The sequence below is a fragment of the Nymphalis io genome, chromosome 2 (genome assembly GCF_905147045.1).
Source record: "Nymphalis io chromosome 2, ilAglIoxx1.1, whole genome shotgun sequence".
Lineage (NCBI taxonomy): Eukaryota > Metazoa > Arthropoda > Insecta > Lepidoptera > Nymphalidae > Nymphalis > Nymphalis io.
In genome coordinates, this window is record NC_065889.1 from 8,768,598 (window position 1) to 8,789,905 (window position 21,308).

General features: G+C 30.9%; 3 protein-coding genes across 4 annotated transcripts; 2 read left to right on the forward strand and 1 right to left on the reverse strand.

Annotated features, from left to right (window-relative positions):
* The first annotated feature begins 2,009 nt into the window (after positions 1-2,009).
* LOC126774897 (uncharacterized) lies at positions 2,010-15,032 on the forward strand. The gene is made up of 16 exons (XM_050496553.1): positions 2,010-2,143; positions 2,823-2,960; positions 3,867-3,935; positions 7,039-7,184; positions 7,964-8,296; positions 8,542-8,672; positions 8,821-8,951; positions 10,184-10,359; positions 10,448-10,491; positions 11,397-11,501; positions 11,886-12,021; positions 12,529-12,687; positions 12,975-13,143; positions 13,305-13,433; positions 14,056-14,184; positions 15,027-15,032. The coding sequence occupies exons 1-16, from the start codon at positions 2,027-2,029 to the stop codon at positions 15,030-15,032; spliced, it is 2,118 nt and encodes a 705-aa protein (XP_050352510.1). The 5' UTR covers positions 2,010-2,026.
* On the reverse strand, positions 5,535-7,050 carry LOC126773218 (uncharacterized). Its single transcript, XM_050493971.1, has 2 exons — positions 6,857-7,050; positions 5,535-6,263 (listed from the first exon to the last, which is right to left on the reverse strand). The coding sequence occupies exons 1-2, from the start codon at positions 6,993-6,995 to the stop codon at positions 5,707-5,709; spliced, it is 696 nt and encodes a 231-aa protein (XP_050349928.1). The 5' UTR covers positions 6,996-7,050; the 3' UTR covers positions 5,535-5,706.
* A 2,343-nt stretch (positions 15,033-17,375) lies between the features above and the next one.
* LOC126773238 (methionine-R-sulfoxide reductase B1) lies at positions 17,376-21,245 on the forward strand. Of its 2 annotated transcripts, none has more exons than XM_050494006.1 (4): positions 17,376-17,642; positions 17,769-17,873; positions 17,954-18,115; positions 20,049-21,245. In XM_050494006.1, exons 1-4 carry the CDS (start codon positions 17,555-17,557, stop codon positions 20,228-20,230), a joined length of 537 nt encoding a protein of 178 aa, XP_050349963.1. In that variant the 5' UTR covers positions 17,376-17,554; the 3' UTR covers positions 20,231-21,245. The 2 variants fall into 2 exon arrangements, with proteins under 2 accessions (XP_050349963.1, XP_050349974.1); XM_050494017.1 differs by having other exon boundaries at positions 20,085-21,244.
* Positions 21,246-21,308: the final 63 nt, after the last annotated feature.

Here is a 21,308-nt window from a genome sequence, read left to right on the forward strand (position 1 = left end):
TTAGTTACACATAATTATATAATGTATGATAGACATCATTTAGTTTAAATGCGCGATACTACGGGTGCGGTTACGGACGCACTTGTGTGGGGGAAGAAGGCGCTCATCGCTGAGTGCGCGACCTGAACGCGGGCAGAAGCGTGAGGGCAGACATCGTTGACTGTTGTCTCCGTTTTGCGAATTTTCATGGTTATAGCGATTTTTTAAAAACGGATTGTACTTCAAGTAATATAGGCTCAAGATTAGGTATTGGCAGTTTTTTTTTGGTTAGGAGTTACACTTAAATAAGATACTTCATTTTTATTTAAATTAATAGATATAGGTTACTTACCTGTTCATTATACCGAATTCCTTCTTTTTGTAAATTACAGAGGTTGTAGGTAGGTTAGTAATTGGTCCTTTTTTGGTTGATTTATAATATTGTAAATAACGTGATGTATATCAATGCGAGTTACCGAACTAGGAAGGCACATTGTGAAGGCCACAATTTTAACTGGAGAAGCCAAGGGAGACAATGTTCTTATACCGCGCATCCCAATCATACCCAATAACTGCCATTCAATTTTAAACGCCTGCAGTTCCCGTTAAAAGTCGCATTTTCAATGACGATCAACAAATCGCAGGAGCAAACCATAAAGGTAGCAGGCATACATTTAGGCACGCCATGTTTTTCTCACGGTCAGCTCTATGTGGCTTGCTCACGTGTTTCCAAAGCAAAAAATCTGCATGTTTATGCTGAAGGAAAAAAATCGTTAAATATAGTTTATAAGAGCATACTGCAGTAGCTAGATAACTATAGGCCTATGATCAGGGTTCTGCAGTGCCTAATTACCGTATATTTATTATATTGCCAATTTTCTTATGTTAAAATATTGTCAAGCAGTTATATTTTTCAAATGCGACTCAAAAAATATTTATGTCATAATGTTAGTTCTTTTCTACGCCACGCTAATATAAGCTACTCCAAATACTAATCCTGCGTAGACGAAGTCGCGGGCACCAGCTAGTATACCATAATAATCGGAACAGTTTTACACCAATGAAAATTACTTTGTAGGCTTATTCTTACTCAAGACTCAGTAAGCCTTACTGCTCCCAATTGTTGGTCACATTTCTATTCTAAGACAAATATACTAAAATTAAATTGCGTAAAATACTCTTGGCCAACAGGGAAGATATTTTCGTATCGCGAAATATATTTAATATTGAAATTTATTCCTATGATTAAAATTGAAAGGAGGAACAAACTTTTTTTTTAAAGAAGATGCTAGCACTCACAAAAATACGCTTGTCATTGCGTATTGAATGTTGATATCGGTAGTGATTTTATTTTCTTTGTTTGATATTTTAATAGATTAACTAAAGTAAGAAAGTTAAAGATTTAAATATGAATTATAATTCTAAAATAAGCGGTAATTTTTTGTATAATTGTTAAGCACATAAGAATATTTAAATACATCAGAAATTAGAACAAATTACGAATCAAACAAGCCGTTTATTTTTTCAGAAATAACTTATACAGTGCTTTTCTATTTTATTACCATGACTAATTCATTGGATTCTGATATAAATAGCAATGAAAATTCGCAGTTGGAAGTTCGAGCTGTTATTATCAAGTGTCAAATCGTATGTATTTATATTTAGTAATAACGAATAAGTAACTACGCAGTTGCTCAAATAGATTTTATACAAATACGATTATATTTTTTCAAGAACTAGTTATTTTTTTATACAGTAATTTTTTTTTTGTAGTTAACCGAAGTTTATCTGTTGGTGTAGGCAAGCGTCGTGGCGATAAAAGTTTGGACTGTATTGAAAACATGCACCTGGTTGATTTTTTTTTCATGATAATAGCTCGTCTAGGGTATCGTTTAACATATCTGTATGATGCCGGGCAGTTATCAATTGCAGATACCATCTGATATAATAGTTTGCACATTAATATTGCTATAGCTATACTATTTTTAGATTCTTAAAAATAATGTATTAAATGATTACAAATTTTACACGATAGGAACATCCAAAGATGACTCTGGAAGAAGAAATGATAAGATTTCAGCGTGAAGAACTTTTCAAACATAACGCTTTACGGAATTGTAAACAGAAACTGGCTGTCACGGTCAAGACAACAAGCGTCCCCAATGTTAGAAAAAAATATATATCTCAATTAATCGAACGATTTGTATTACGATTTGATACAATTTCAAATATGTATATATATATTGTATAGTAGCTACATGGTACAAGCATATTATTAAAATGAGAACTTTTCTCAGTACCTACTCTCTATAAAAAAGCTTACCTCATCTTATATAATTAATTTTCGAACGTTAAAAATGTGCGTCGTTGATCTGCTGCTGGCTTCTAAGATCACAGATCCCGAGAGCCTGGATACTGATGCCTTTTTTACTGGCCCGAGTCGAGTAATTGACCCCAATTACTTTGTTATCTGTTCAGTTTTCTCAGTAGTAGTTCGAAATCTCCGCCTGAAATATTTTGCTTGTGTATAATTTGCCATCAAATTAATTATGAGAATGAGCGTACTTGTCTTTGCGCACTATGATATATATGTATATGCACTAAAATAATATGTTCTGTACTGGCTGGCTAGTCACTCTAAGAAGGCCGTCGTGGGCGAAGTCGGTCCGGTAGACAGAATTATACAACTTTTATCCACCAATCCTCCCCCACGTGTAGTACTCCACCACGTGGGGGAGTTTCAAAACTTTTCCTTAAGAAAGTAACCCAGCAACGTAAATACCATGTGTAATATGTATAAGATAAAATATCATAAAAGTACATAAATATTATTTTCCTTGCAGCAAGCCTTTGGAGATGAATATATACCGATTGAACATGTATTAGGTGCTAATAAGAAAAAAAATCGTCTTCTTAACCCTTACGTTTTACGTTTGCGAAGAAAGTTGCCTTTTCAAAGTTATAAGCTACATAGAATTGATGTATGTCACTTTTCAACTATTATGGCCGGTTTACATTGATCCAATTTTTCGATCCAGCACAGCAATCCAGTGCCACTGGATCGAACATGGCTCACGACATTTAAGCCACTGGATCCACGCTATTTAGATTGGTACAGTAATTATATTTATATTGTTAAGGTGACTACCCGTTGTGAGTGTAACGGCTTAATAAGCGTAAAAAACTAATAATATTATTATTTTATTTTTAAACAGGAACGCACAGAATGTCACCTGATGGTATGTGGTCACCTGCAACATAAGAATGCTGATGCTGGAAATAAATTAAAGAAACCTATATGCTCGAAGTATGTAAACTAACAAATCAAAGCGATCGTTCATCTGGAGAGAGATCATTCAACCACCTGCGCGTGCGCGGAATGAATAACCTTGACTCGCGTACCTAGTGTAGTTGCGTCAAGGTCATTCACGGCCAAGCCAATTCGTTTCCTTGTTATATTTTCTTTACAAAACTGTAAGCAATAACTTAAGTACGTAATGAATACATGAACGCAAAGAAGTGCAAAGATGCTAAAACGGCATGCAAAACTATAAGTTAACTTTAACTCACTAAATCATGATCGAAATACTGGATCAATGTGATTTCAATTTTTGGTATATGATTTGCTCATGTGGTAGACGTTATTAATAATGATAATAGCCATTAAAAGATTATGGATCACTTCTGCCGACGAACTGGGCTAAAGCAATTGGTATTGATCTGAACTTTAATCGTTATTGCTATGAAACATAAGCAAATCATAATATACTGAAATACTCGGTAGCATCTTAGCCAATTGTCATATAAAAACTGTATTTATTATCATTAATTGAATAAATAAATACATAGCGTATTGCACGACAAAAAACTTCTTATTTATTTTGCAGACAGTGACTGGAATCATATGGCAGTCCTTTGACAAAAAACGTATGGCTTTCAATGAAAGTGTCAAAAAAGTAAGCTAAATAAAGTATATGCACATAATTACAAGCTGTGCCTTGCGGATTCCCCGGCTTCAATTTTTGATTAAACAAGTCACAGTTCATGATGAATATATGTATAATCTTTGCATCTCAAATACAGTCAAACAGATTGGTAGACATTTATGATTATGCTGAGCCACCTCCTGAGGGTCGTAGCTCGAAAATATATATCCTTTAACCACCGCAGTAATTGGTTCATGTATATAACACAAAAACAACTATTGTAATCTGTCTGGAAGTTCCTGAGATTAACGCATTTGACCACAAAGACCCCAGATTTACAATTAGATTATTAATTTTGCGTACGTTTTTCGTCTTGGCAGTCTCTTTGTCGGTTCGCAACACAGACTTTCAATCAATCGCTTCAGATGTAAAAATGTAATTAAAACTATTTCTTTAGGAACATTTGCATAATTTACCAAGAAGAAGAGTTAATGTCCGAGACTGGTCCACTGACGTTGTCACTGTTTCTGCCTTTACCTTTAACTACGATGAAAGCGATAACATAAACCCTAAACTATTTGAAGTCGCATCAAAAACTAAGCCTGACGATGTGGTTAATTACGGTATTACTTTTTAGTTAGACTTAATTGTTTTTTAATTATATTTAGACATTTAATACGCAAATGTCTAAAAAACTGTGTGCTTCGTTGGTCTAGTAGCTAGATATAAGGCCGCAGATCCCGAGGTACGATGTTATTGGTTTTTTGTTGAAGATTCTCAGTAGCAGCATATGTCATCTGCCATTTATTATATTTGTAGATAAATGTACCTACCTATTAATCTGTAAGTAACGAATCTGTTCCCAAGGTAGGTGGCGCATTGGCTATTTAAGGAATGGTTATTATTTCTTACATCGCCAATGCCTATAGGTGGTAGTGACCACTTACCATCAGGTGTCCCAGTTGCTCGTCCGCCTGCTTATAACATTAAAAAAAAAAACTTGTTTTGTGTTTATTACTCGATACCATTTGACGGGCCTGTTAGCGTGGTTGGTAGATACTTGCCTTTCACGCCGAAGGTTGTGGGTTCGATTCCCACCCAGGACAGACATTTGTGTGCATGAATATGTCTGTTTGTTCTGAGTCTGGTTAGTAGTATATCAGTTGTATGGTTTCCATAGTACAAGCTCTGCTTAGTTTTGGATCAGATGGCCGTGTGTGAATTATTAATTCCAGGTTATTATTATTATTATTATCTTCTTTGATTGTCTATTAATGTTAATGATTTGATTAAACTTTGAGAATGGTGACATTTAAATTAAAATAAAAACTCCATCACGTATGATGAAAAATTGTCCAATTTGAGCTGCGCCTTGAGCAGCCCATTACAATATGTACAAACTTTAAAAATTGGCATGTATGATGTTGCGTGCACATTTAAAATAAAAACAAAAAAATATATATTTAAATATGTATTTACAATACCTTTCTACCTTACCTTTCTATCTTAGCAGTTTTCGGATTCGGAGATGACAACATACAAAAATATGTAACTATATTTTTTTTAAGTTAGTTTATATATTTATTTTTTTAATATTATTTTGTTGTATAATAATAAAATTTTACATATTAAAAAAATAAGTAAAATTGGTCCCCAAATAGTTAACTATATTTTATTTTGAGTATAATATGCATTATGCAACTAATTTACTCTATTTCTATATTTTTTACGATATAGATTATGTACCTCGGCACGCAAGCTGCGGCGTGCGTACAAAAATGTATACCTTACATTTTTCTAATTACGAATATTCATTGTCATAACTGTCGTCAGTGAAAATTTCAGATTTTATTTCCTTCTCGATTGGTAGTTTTTCTTGTAGTTCCCTATCGCCTTGTGTTTGTCTCTGCATGGATAACTTTTCCTCTGCATCGATGATAATCGCAAATATTTTCTTTTTAACTTGAGTCTGCATCCAATGCGGCATCGTCTTTGTACTTTGAAGTATGCAATTGAAAAAGGACTCTAGGGCATCCGACTCTTGACGGTAATCGACTTTACATTCTAAGCAGCGGCGTTTCGACACATGACCGGTTACGAGAGGATTTTCACCATTTTCTGTCGTTGATACGTCGTGGTCGGAATTCTTTGAGCTACTCGCAGCTCCAGAAGGTGGATCGATTTCAATATTTTCCGTGATACGGTACTTCATATGTGGTTCGAGAAACTGCATAGCCTTGGCGTACTTCCATGTGGTTATTTGAGCCGGTAATAATTTATTTTTGCCCAATTTTGCCCTCTTAAGTGCATCGCGATGATTATCTCGCAGTTTCTTCCATTCTATTTTAGCCACTTGAACTGTAACGTACAAATAAATATTATGTGCCTACTTGTGACAAAATATTCAGTATGTGGATATTTGATAAGTCAAACTTACTAAAGTAAACAACTTAATTGCATCGCGTCTCACGTCTTTCTATATAGGTATGTAGGTATATCTAAATATTTAGAATTCAATAATTTAATCAAAAAATAAAATAATAATTATACCTAACGATAAAGTTCATTTTTCAAAGTTTTAATTAATCATTTAATACCTCGATAAATGTTTAGGTATATAGAGAATGGACTAATTAAAATAATTACCTACAAAATATTTTTTCACCGTATCTCACAACTTATTAGTTGTACCTAAAATGTTAATGTATGTATGTATCTTAAACTACTATAACTTATTCCAAACAAATCGCTTAAATGTAACAAATATTTTAATTTTATTCACGGCCCTTATAGGCCCTTTTATAGGCCCTTTATAGGCCCTATAGCCCCTATAGCCCTTCACGGCAAGTAAAGGCACTAATTGAAATATTAAATGAATAGTAATGGGCACTTTTATATTACTATTGATTCTAATATGAATAAGGTAATTTTTATAATAAAAAGCAACTTACTATTTGATATAGAACTGTTGTTATAATGGTCAACAACGCATTGCCAGGCATCGTCCTTAACGTGCATCTCGCGGTAGTCGGGATGTAATGGATTCCATAAACAAGGTTGTAAACGAACCCCTTCAATAAACGTTTCCATAATTCAACTAGTTGTGTATCGAATATAAGACGTGTTAACGTAGTTAGGCAGTCGCGTTCAGTCGTTCACTGGTCAGGGTGACCGGCCTCGCGCCGCCTCGCGCTGGCTCGCGCGGGTTCGTTCTCTCCCCGCGCATTGCCGTCGTTCCGAAAACCAGTTCTTTATGGAACGTGATTGGAAAGTACCTATGTATGAGCGCACAACATACAATAAATATGTTGACTCCAATACTATGCTACCGATTTCATCGGACAATGTTCCAATTAAAACCCTTATATCAAACATTTGTTATAGTTACTTAATTTAAAACGATAATCAAAATATAGGATTTATTTATAATGGATGTAAGGTCAATGAAGGACAGTCGATACACCTTTTTTTAGAATAAAATGTGATCGAACAACACTAATCGCATATAAAAATTAAAATAGCTTACACGTGCATTGCACACTAATGTTCCTATTATAAAAACTTTTCTTTAGCAGTATGGAAAGTCCGTCTAGTACTAATTTAACACAATAATAATTATAGTATTATATAAAATATTTTCTATAAATTTTGGTGTTAAATTTTCCTTTAAATAATATCTGTAAACTTGTAAAACCCACTTCACATTACTTATTATATTTATATAGATAAGTAATAGAATAGCAAGCTAATATGCACTTCATAAATAAATTATTTACAGATTCAACATACGTTTTTAAGGGTAACAACTCAAAAGTAAAGAAAAAAAATTGTAATAAACGTAATTCTAAATATTTTGGTGGTGACCAATTTTTACAAAATCCTGTTAAACATTTCATTCAAGAAGAACTGAATCAAATCGAAGGTAACGGAAAAAACTATTTTGAGACCCATCTACACAATTATGATGAAAATTACTCGGAATTGAAAAGTAAAAATGTTTATTTAAACAGACTTTCTAAAGCAATAAACCGAAAACATTTTAATAAAAATTTAAACAGAAAAGAAACACAAGAACGAAACATTGATGTTGTTGATAAAAATATTAAAAATGACATGGTTGTATTGGAAATTGACCAATCTAAACCTTACAATATTAATTTTGATTGGACAAATAACTCTAAAGAAATCAATACAGAAAAATATTTCAATGAAATATCAGAAGACAGTATTATAGAACATGGTAATACGACAAACGAAGAATACGAGCTTGCCCTTTATAAAATTGGTGATCCGGATTTATGGTATTCTGCTCATGTGCAGCTTTATGAAAAAATGACATCTCCTGAAGGAAAAATATTGTGGAATGATCTAACAAAACACGCCATAGCAAGGTATATAAGAAATTGAATAAATGTATTATTTTATATCTAATCTTATTAAGATAGATACATAGAGGATAGATAGAGGAGGAGGTAACAGGCACGAATTAATATTTTTATAATTTATACATACATATAAATTAATCAGATTCAAATTGAAGGCAAACTATAGTTTTTAATAATAGTTTGTTTTTGTAATTTTTTTTTTAATTAACTGATTAATCACTTTATAGAAATCATTTATTTTATTATTTTAGCGTAAGTACAAAAAATCCAAATTGGTCAAATCAAGATGTTAACATACAATACAAATCAATCGAATTGTTAGCCAGAGATGATTTTGATCTTCCTACAGAAAGCTTATGTTTGATCGTACCTTTAAAATCAGGTAATAATAATTTTAATAAAAGTAAAAAACATTTAGTATTTTTTAACGTCACAATCATATTTACTTACATTGATTTTAATATATTATAGGTATATTTTCATACATTATTTTTAAACATTTACATACCTTTTTATTTTTCTTTATTCAGCTAAATTTGGTGATTTTATCATCGTACCATCAGATGATATCATTACATTAAATGATCAAAAAGATATAAATAAACGAAATGATAATACTTTTGGTTCTGGTGGCAAATCAGCTATTGAAGACAGTAGACAGGTTAAGATAATATTATGCAATTATCTTTGTTAGAATCTTTCTTAAAAAAGTAACAGCCTGCGAATGTCCCACTGTTGGGTTAAGGCCTCTTCTCCTTTTTTGAGGAAAGAAGAAGGTTTAGAGCTTATTCCACCAATGCTCCTCATATGCGCGTTGGTGGAATGATTGAATGAATGAGTGAAATGAACACATGTGGCAGAATTTCAGTGAAATTAGACATTAAGCACGTGAAAATTCAGTGGTGCTTACCGGGATTTGAACCCACGATCATCGGTTAAGATTCACGCGTTCTAACCACTCGACCATCTATTTTATTATCTATATCTATATCAAAACCCGTTATATATTTTTTTTTCAATTAACGAATAAAACTGATTAACTAACTAACTATACCATAACCATTGCTGGCAGGGTAAAATTTAAAAATTTAACTATCGTAACTACAATAAATCATATTAGTATTGATATAGAATATTGATCTACGATATTACGATCTATCTTAGAGAAAGTTGTAGGTACTGAATATAATTATTATAAAAATATTTTACACTATAAATATATATTAACACATGGTTCATATTATATACGATCTCAGTAGGTAAGTAATTCATAAACATCGGAAAACCATTTAAAAAAATGTAAATGTATATATATATATATATATACATTTACATTTCATATATATATATATATATATATATATCTATATCGGCAAAGACAAAACAGATTCTTTACCTTTTTCTCCTCTTATTTTTAAGTTTTTTTTTAGCATTTGATGAGCTTTAATGTTATCAATAAAAATGGAAATAAGAATTACAAGAACAGGTTTCAAACATGCAAATTTACATAAGTTTGTCTAAAATTTTCAACAATGATTGTGGTCGAATTTCGACCACTGGGCACTAGAAATTGTTAATAGGTCTAAATAATACTTAGATTGATTTCAAAGCGTTATTAAAAGCTATTATTTATTTAAGATACTAATATATTATTTTACCTAACTACATTATTTTTATATTCATATTGAGTTGATGTATTTCACCCTAGGGGGGGGGGGGGCTGTCTGGCCGTGGTAACTAACAATATATTACTACAACAAAGACAATAAATAATGACCTACTACTGTTATAATTTGTTAATAGTACATTATCTTATATTTTACAAAAAATTCTATATAAATTAATGGACTTGTGTAAAATGTAAGAAAATTTTAACAGACTTAAATTGTTCAGTTCCACCCTAGAGTAGCAATTAGAACGACAAGGGCCCTGTTCGGTGGAAATTACAATAATTTCAAAATTATTACTCGAGGATCTGATCAATTTCTCAAATTACCCCATTCGAAACCTCATCGAGCGCAAATAGACGTTGAAGTAAGGGCTGATGATAATGAACTCATATTGGTTGGGTAAGGTGTAACAACATTTTTTATAATAATATAAATTAATATATAATCACATGTTATTTTAATATATTCTATTATATGTACTTTAAAGAATACAAGGACGATTGCCAACAATTGTATCTGATTCAACTCGAAGTACACGATCAATTTTCTCAATACAAGCTGCTAACACAGGACTTGCAGGAGCTCGGCTACGGTTACTTTTAATATATTATTATCAAAACGTTGTTATAATGCATGACGTTTCTTTATTATATTATCCAATATAACGTAGCTTAATTTTAATAGAAAACATCTTATGAACATTTTCTTTATATTTTTATATTTGCCACTTAGAGTTGTCATTCGTGAATGCACACCCAAGTTAATATATGCAAGCACTGAAATAAGAGATGGTGAAGGCATATTAGCAGGACCGGTGCTTTTTCCTCCAAGGCATACCCGGAATTTCCGCCTTGATCTTCCTTTAACAATTCCTGTTGATAATGCTCATTGCACTGGTATGACCACTAATGCTATGGTATTTTTATATCATTGTTATAATTTATAAATGACCTACCTAATGATAAGTAGTCACCATGCCCATAGCGATGGGCACAGCTTATGACAATTGGAATATTAACAATTTCTCACACCAACAATGCGCCAGCAACTAACCAGGGAACTGATATGTTTTGTCCCTTGTCACCGTAATTACGAGTATCTACAATGGCTTATAATATAAGGCATTACAGATTGGCGTTAGAACAAGTCCTGCCAAATCGAGATTACTTAAGTTAATGAATGTTTATTATAATGATTGCATTTTATTGAGCTAAGAAGTTATTTTAATTATTTGTAGATTTATGGAAATTTATTAACAAAATAAAAAGAAGGTAAATAAGCTAACAGTAAATGTAAGCAATTTCAAACAATCATAATACCGCTCGATTAAATGTGTTGATATTTAAAATATATATATATTTATGCATATGGCCTGAAAACGCAATTTATATGTGGGTAGATTGTACTTAAATACATTATTTTATTGTAATTTTTAGTGGCGTTGGTGAATGATAATGATGAAGCAGTAGCAGTTCGGGATGTTAAAATCAAAAGAGATGACCGTTGCTTTTGTGTATGGCATTGTGACTGTGTGTGCTTGAGTTAGTGTTTATTATAAAGTCTAGTAACGACTATAGGTATTCTGGCTGTTTTTGACTAAATTTAAATAAAAAGAAAAGTTAAGTTAGTGTATTAGTAAATGAAGGATTTCTGGTGGAATAAGATAAATCATCACAAATTCCTTTGTGATAATATATTTTTTGATAAATTTAAATTATTTACAACCTCTATTTATTTTATTATCATTAATATGAAAATATCTACCAAATTATGTTCGAAATACAATCTCCTCAATCTTTCTTTTTTAAATCCATCTGTTTGTTTTTCTGGCACTGCACAGAAATGCAGAGACAATGGCCACCCTAATAGCATCTATGTAAATTACAGTTTTTGTATAGTAGTATCATTTTTCTATATATTTCTAGGTGAAGATCCTAATCTTTTGTGCCGACCTTTATCAGACGCCCAACTCATTGCGGCAGGGCTTTCGACGCAGGAGAAATCGCACCATATTCGTTCAGTATGCTATAAGGACGTGATGACACTTAATCTATTTGTGATGTTTGTAGGAGTGCTTCTAGCATTGTTACTTCTAGGTTAATTTTATTTTTATCTTTCGATATGGCGAGACCAACGGATCTAATTAAGAAATTTTCATTTAAATATTTAAGTATTTATTCAGTACTTTGAGGGTATAGTTTGAAACAAATGTATATTTTATGGAAAAAAATTATTATTTTAAAATATTTATTGTAAATTTTATAAAGATTTATTGGAATGCTTAAAAAAACTTAAATACATACCTGTATATATTAACGTTACCTGGCGACGGTGAATATACATACATGCGAGTTAATAGCGATAAGGGCGATAAAAATTCAAAAGAATAGATTTGGAAAATATGAAAATCCTGGTTTTTTGCTTTACCCCATAAAAAGCAAGCAAGATTTTTGTTATATTTTATAGCTTTGTTTAACAATAACATCCACATCACCGATAGTCCAAAATTAATGTATGTGTATTTAAAAATGTAGGTTTAATAAAAGCCATTTTTGGTCTAATATTAAGCTGCGTGGGTTTGTGGGGCCTTGATTTGTTGTTACAAACACCAAGGAAGCTCGACCGATACTACGAGAATTATCTTAAATGCCGAACTGTGGTGTATGACAATGAAGGCTGGCCGATTCATCCTGATACGAAGCAGCGGAGCGTGCGCCTTATTAGCAAGTAAGACCTATTTTATCTTCTAAGCTTGATTTAAAGCATTAATATATAGTCCACGATACTGAGAGCTACATGGTTTGTATTGTAATCAGTCTATTGTCTGAGATTAGACCATAACATGACATCACCATTATATGTTATTACATAGAGATTTCTAATGGTGACGGGGTAAAGTGTGTACAGATAACTCGACAGTACTTTATTTGTATATTGTCATCAATTATATAACTATAACAATTATATATAACTCTTAAAATAGAAAAAAGATTAAAACTCATGTTTAATTACAGGCCGATGGAGTTCATATTAAATCTCATATTTTTTATCACACTACCATGCCTTTTGATTTGTGATGCTCTTAAGAAAGTTGTATCGTGTTGTAATGCTGCTGAACAAAAAATAGATGGGAAATACAGACACAGAGACACTGAAAAATGTTTTAGTTCATGTGACGTGCAGGTTAGACAGTTCATAAGTAAATATGTAATTCCTTTTATCGAACAGCAAGGAATTGCACTCATGGTATACTTTGCATTTAATATAATACGTTGAAGTGAAAAGTAAAATTTCGTAATGTATATTTTAGTTTAAATCCCAGTGCAATTCCTGGCTATTTTTAGGGTCTCGTGCCGAATAGTCGTCATCGTCATAAAGATCTACACCGATGGATGTCACCGCAAGCCGAGGAACTCTCTACAGGCATTTGGCAAAAAGGTCTCAATCTACAAGGCAAAGATACATCTAACTGTGTAAGACTTTTGACCAATATTTAATCTAAGAAAACAAAAAGTACAAAAACTGATATGGTGTTGGGCGTGCATCAGAATGACTGTACAAAGTAACGGATCACTTTTAAAATACTATCAGCATTTAATATTGTTTAGTACCTTTGTTTTTTGAATTAGTGTTCTACTAAAAATGTATGCTTAGGTACTAAATGGTTGTGCAAAGACAAATGCACAATGAGGAGTCCTGTGCGCGATGCACAAATCATAAACAGCCGGTCATCTTGACATCAGAATGACTAGCCATTTTTAAAATAAGATTTTATTAATGAAACCATAGATAACAAATATTTAAGCAAAGCAACTAAATAGTACAAATAGGTACTGAATACTGATAGTATTTTAAAGCTGATCTGTCACTTTGTACAGTTATTCTGATGCACTGCTATTGGTTTTTACTTTATTGTGAGTACCCATCTCCTATTTATATACAAATAAAATTTAAAAGCATCTCTAAATCTCTACTTGTATAAAAATATTTTCATTCGATTGATTTAATCTTTGCAGAACCGAGTAAGGCAACTCTTCGTTTTTTAAATATCTGCTTAGTATATTTTTTTTGTTATTTATGCATTTATCAATGCAGCTACAACCGCTTCTTCGTAAGGAAAAATACTGTGGAAAACATACAGACCAAATTTCGTGCTTGGATTCTGAACACGATGAAACTGAATATATTTTGATGCAAATGCAAAAGAGTAAGGAGTCTGTAGAAGTAAGTTATTATTTTTAATCTCTAATATTTTACTAAAGAAAATAATTTTACTTTCAAGCAATTTAAGAGAGAGCTTAACTTATTACTGATATGTAAAGAAAGCAATCTTCTCATCCAACCTATATCCTGCTCTTAATAATTATTATTAATGAAGAAATATATGTAGGTTAATTTGTTATTCTTTTATCTGTCACTCCCATAGTTCGATAAAAAAGGCAATACGATACAATCAGAGATACATCTCCAAGTGAATTCCGATATCCGATTTTCAAATGCCAAGTTTATTGAATTTTGGACCGCAACATTTGTAATACAATTTTTTTTAACGCTGGGAAAACGCGATACGCCTTTCTCGCGAGAACAGTGGGGGGTATATGGGGCTCGCCGGTGTCCAAGGCGCCGAGTGCGCCCCAAACATCGGAACCCACTAAAAAAACAGCGTTACCCTTACCGTTTTAACGAGGAGCGCCACGAGATCGCTTTCGCATGCTTTTTGATCTGCTACCTATACCAACCACAGGAGTAAAGACATTTTATTTTAACCTTGATTTGACGCGATATTTTGAAAAGTCTACGATATTCGTTATAGATTCGCGTTTTGAATGTCTGTGAAGGAATATGTATGCACATCTATAGGTACTGAAATAGACTTTACATGTTTAATCAAGGCATCTTAGATACAATCTAACATTACAAAATGATTTTGAACATTTCGTTGTATATATGCTTACTATTATTATTATTTCAATTATTATTTATAAATAAAATGTGTAGTTTGAAAAGAATCGGAGGCTAAATATCGGCTTTGTCGAGTATTAATTGCCGTATAATATTTTCTACAGATTTAAGCCGTAGAATAATACCATATGTCGATGAGTTTAATTTATTAATTTCGGTCATATATTATCAATTTCATCAATTATAAGCTATTGGTCTGTATGCTCCGGTACAGCCATTGTAAAATATTCTATATAGCTTCGATGCTAGACAACCAATGTAACTCGATTATTAATAGTAAAATATACCAACCATACCCAATAATAAACGTTTTCCCACATTTCATGACACAGAAAGATGAGAGGCAACTAGAGCCAAGTTCAAATATTACCGCTTTCAAAAACGACTAATTTTGAAGAGTAGACAAATATATAGGTAATTTACAGTTTTTATTTTTAGTTTTTTTTTTATGTATACTACTAAAATTACTTGTTAATAAATACTTTAATAAAAGAACATGAATTATTATTTATAACAAATTATTAAACAATATTGCCTGCGGTTTTATTAGCCGTGTAACGTTTTTAACTACTTCAATAGAAGGAAGAGATCATATTAAGTTCGATGCGTTTATGTTTGTATGTATATGTTTTACTTCGAAATTTTTTCGAAATTGTTGATTAATTCGAAAATGGACCTAGATAGACCGGTTGGAAGATATTTTATTGAGTACTGTAAATATTCTTTTAAGTTTACTAGGTGGTAGGGCTTGTTTAAGCCCGTCTAGGTAGGTACCACCCAGTCATTCAGATATTCTACCGCTAAGCAGTATTATTTAATATTGTTGCGTTCCGGTTTGAAGGGTGAGTGAGCAAGTGTAACTAAAGACACATAATATCTTAGTTCCCAATGTTAGTGGCACATTGGCGATGGAACGGTTTAAGAACAGTTAATATTTTTTACATCGCCAACGTCTATGGGCGATGGTGACCACTTAAGATAAGATCAGGTCGCCCATTTATCCGTCCGCCTACACGTGAACATGCTACATATAGTTGCCCATGGGTAAAGCAGCAGAGACTAAAGAAAAAAATAACAAATCTTCTTGTCGAATGAAGCTATAAATAATTAATTAATAAGGATTACACTAAACAATTTAAAGATTTTTTTAACCTTAAAACTGAGTAATAGGTAATCTTAAAAGTAAAAAGTAAATAGTCTATAAAATTCAAAACAAAAATATTTATAAGAATAAGAAGTTAAGACTAATAGAAAAAAATAACAACCGAGTTAATAATTGCAATCTAAATCCACAAAGTATTTAATATTATCAATGTTAATTGTAATAATAATATTAACGAAAAAAATTAAACCATCAAACGAAACGGCAACAGAATAACGAAAACGCTAATTTAAACAAAATGCTAATGCTAATATGTATGGCAAAATGTCACTATACTCCGGACATCACGATTCAGAAATTAACCTATTTAGCACATCGCCATCTTCAGGCTAATGGCCACAATATGTATTACAAAAATACGTAAGTTTTTTTTTACTTTTGATGGACTCAACCGTTTCAAAGATTAGCCCGGACAGACAGGCGAGGAAAAAAAATGATTGTTTTGGTTTTTAATATTTAAAATATAAGTTTAATCTCGGACACAATATACAAGTAATTATAGCAAGCTATCATTAAATGAAAGTATTGAGTAACAAATAGTTGATTCTCAAAGTGGACGTAAAGTAGACAAAATAAGTTTTAACGTTTAAGTACATTGAATTTTTTGAGCTCCGTTTTAAAAATATCATTTACCAAACCTTTACTAAACCTTTACTTTACCATTTACTAAACCATTTATTTAATATAAAATTAAATATAATATAATTGTAGCAATTATAAAAGTGTCAAAGCAAATAAAGTAAAATTTCAATACAACTTTATTACCTTATTAGCTTAATGTAATTTTAATTGTTCGACTAGTATGTAGCAACTAATTGCCATTGCATTAAATATACACCTAAGAAGTTTAATCGTCTTTTTTGTCCTATAAGTGAATTAATTAATGATTTTTCCAAATTCCTTATAGTCAACATAAATTTTGATTTTTTATTTTCTTATACTTTCTATAGAACATTTATCAGTCCAATCTGTATCGCAATATGTTTTCTTTATACGAAAACTTTTGGAATTTTGCGATTAGGATTTTAAAATACGATTTAACGTTATTAATTGAACTATGATAAATGATTTATAAATAATTTTATTAAACAGTATAGAAACATGTATAAACTAAACATGTATTCTCTGCATTATTTATCTAACACCCAAAAGGTAATATTGTATTGTTTCTCTAAATATATTTTTTAAAACGAGTCTCTCGCTGTCGGGAAATCATAGCTTAGTTGTCAATGTCATTTGAAATATTTGTCAACAATAATTTGTGATACAATCACAGAACACTTGACTGTTGACAGTTGACACAATATAGATGACATGAGAAGTATGTCAGAGTGAAAAATACGTTCTTCAAGAAATCATAAAGAATTTTACAATTACATTTATATAAACGATATTTTGTTATCTTATCTTTAAGTTGTTATTGGGATATTAATTGCATAACAACACGTTATAAGTTTTGGTATGTGAGTAATGCGTGTATTACTTAGGTCGTTAGCTATATTTAGGCAGGCAGCGCAGACGAGTAGAGCTGTTCAGTTGAAGAATACGTTTACAACAGGTAAACATTCTTGTTGAGAATAGTTTGATCTAACTTTTGAGTTAGACATTTGCACCTCACTTGCAAGATATTTTTGGAATACTGCCAACTTTTCCCAACCTTTTAACATAATCAACATAATTTTAGCATTAGTCTGGAGAGCCATGGAAGATAAAGAGGCTTTAAAAAAGCGTTTAACACCACTACAGTACCATGTTACTCAAGAAGCTGGAACAGAGAGACCTTTTACAGGTAAATAACTTTTTGATTTAGTACAAGTTTTTTATTATTATATTTAACTACATTTACTACTAATTGTTAACTATTTTTAGGTTGCTTTAATAAATTTTATGAAGAAGGCCTATATGTGTGTGTAGTTTGTAAACAAGACCTATTTACCTCTAAAACCAAATTTGATTCTGGATGTGGATGGCCTGCTTTCAATGATGTCCTAGCAAAAGAGAAAGTTACTCTACATCAGGATACTAGTGCAGGTATAGTTCATAACTTTCCTTAGTATTTTTGTAAGATATTTACTACAATATAATATTACTAACCATTATAACAGATAAATGCTGTTTAACTGTTTAATACTAATACGAATGAAAACTAATCCCAACTATTGTACATTGTTGTTTTATAATAAAAATATTACACTTAGCTATAAAAAGAAGGTGTAATATGATGACTTTTAAAAATGATATTAAAGTAATTCTTGTAGAATATAATGCAATACTGTAATTATAAGTACACGGTTTGGTGTAGTAAGTTCTGTTATGTCAATTCATGCAGAACATTTTCAATGTCAATGTACAATGGCAATAATAAGTATCTATTCACAGAATCATCTAATTCTATGATGCAAGGTCTAATCTTTTATATGTATCTAAGGCTTAGCATAGATATTAACTAATAAGGTTTTATTATTTATTCTCTTACTATTATGTTACTAATAATTAGCATGTAAATTTATATTTAATAATAAAATATTTTTCATTTTCTTATAAAACATTGTAAAGCAAAGAGTTTTTGTCATAAAAATTAATCAATTATAAAAAAAAATGATGGTTATTTAAAGAGATTTGGATTTTTTATTAAAAAAGCACAACATTTTATAAAAATGTGTGACAAAATTATACAAAGATTTAAAATTCTAAAAGATCTGTTTAATTATTTTTATAATATCCTTTACCTGCCCTTGCTGTTAGACATATATGGCTGCACAATGTTACTACCATGTTTAGAATTATAACCTCTTGTTGCATAATTAACCTTCAACTTGAATAGTACATATGATTCAACTCTTTTTTTATTTCTTAACTTATATATGGCACTTACACTTTGCTTAAAAAAACTATATATATTAATATTTCACACACTAAACTATTTTTAATTAGTTTAATTATAATACACATATATTATTTATTATTATTATTTATTTATTGTTGTGAGGGGTTGATTGATGGACTGGTATTGCTTTTAGCTTTGCTTCATATTTCATCACATTTGTACTTTTCATTAATTCTTAGTTGTGAAACTTTATATAATATCTTCTTTATATAGTTTTCATCACAGCTACCATAGTATAATAATATTTTTATTAATATAATGATGAAAACACAGACCAATGATGTTTATATTCTCTAAAAAATTAGATCTCATTGCTATTATATTAATCAAAGCAAGTAAAGACTAATTGTTTTAAATAAATATAGTTTGATTTTTCAGTTATACAGTTTAAAAAATACATTTTGTCACAAAATACTTTGAAACAAATTGTACACCAAAATTATATTCTAGTATTTTAATGTTTAAATTTCATACGATGGGATCTGGAATGGTGCGGGGAATTTTATTTTGTTGCTAATATATTTCAATATTTTTTTCTGTCTTTCCGTTCCTTTGACCACCTTACTATTCCATCCTATCCTCTACATTACAATTTGATTAATAATTGGTTGTGTATGATAAATGTATATTTTTACATATATCAATATTTAATTGTTTTTATAAATCATTTTTTCATCATCTAATTTACTACCACTGTTCTGTACTTCATACATCACCTTTCAATCATTTTTTCTTTTTAATTTCTATAATTATATTAATTGAATTTCATAATTTGGGTTTGTGTATTCGTTCTTTGAAAATGATTTCCTCGTTACTTCCTAACACACCTGGAATGTGCATGAAATTAATATTCAATTACCCTCCATTCCTTGACATGCCCCATTTGTCCCATCCTGCCTTTACATCACGGATGGCTGCTGATCGGATGACACCGGCTGCTGCTGCTGTGACGACCATACCATCTCACGAAACGAACACTGGAATTTACATCGGATAAATCATGGCGCCACTCTTGTTTATGTGATGTGTAAATAATAATGGCTTTCTGGTGAATGGACTCGGGATTTAAAATTAAAGTTGGGGCGAATATATTACTGGTTTTAACACGACCAGGTATGGTGCGAACTGAGGTGCGATGCTCCAAGTGTTCGGCTCATCTGGGCCACGTATTCAATGATGGGCCGGCGCCCACCAAGAAACGGTTTTGTATTAATTCAGCAGCACTGGACTTCATACCAGCTGAGGAAAGAAAGGATTAGTGCATGACGTATAATTGTATACGAACCAAACATTTATAAAAGAAAACTTTTGTTTTTAAAAAAACATGGTTTGTTTTACAATTACTACAGCCATGAATTTTTTTTTAAGGTAATATAGCTATTTTAAAATATGCTTGTCAATATTCTCTACATGTTATTATTTGTATAGATAATTTATAATTTTAATACAGTTTTTATCATTAAAATACTGGTCTAATTGTTTTGAAATAAGATAAAAGAATGACACTTAATGATAGTAGTCAGTATTATTTATCGTTTGTTAAGTTTCTATCTTCGTCATAATATATTTTTAAATCATAGTGTAAATAAAGTTTCGGTACACAATAATAAAACGTTAGTTAATACGCACAATAGCAGCTAAATTCAAGAAACATTATTTTGCATGCTTAGTGTTCAAATGAGAAGCATAGAATAGTATAAGAAATTACTTCTTTCGTATGAATGAGGAAATATTTTGAACTTAATCCGCTTTTGAATGAGGATATTTAATACTTTCTTAATTTTATTTCTAAAAACGTCCTGGTTTCGCATCCACGTATTTTTCATAGTACAGAGATAATTTGTGTAGACACATTAACACTCGAAAAGACAAAATGGGTTCCATAATTAAAACCTACATTTTAAATAGATTTACCAAACAGGTTTCTCATAATGTAAATGATACAAAGAAATATGACAATAGTGATGTTTTACAGTGCTTGATAATTTATAATCAATTAAGCCGACTATCATAATAAAAGTTACGCATACTTTATAATTGTGTATCGAATCTCTATGAAATGTCATACCAACAAACCTGTTTTGTGAAATTTTACTTTTTTCTGTGTACTACAGTAAACATTAAGTTACCATACAAAGTCATTTTTTATTTGTTGATATTTTGTTTGCATTACTTATATGTATTTCCTTTATTACATGGATAGTACAAAATAATAAAGAATGTGTGTATTTTTTTGTCGCGGCTATTACTAAAATAAATATTTTTGAAATTAGTGACTTTTATTTCTTAATTTTGTATCTCATTTTAATAACAATTATTATAGGTAGCATATTAGCG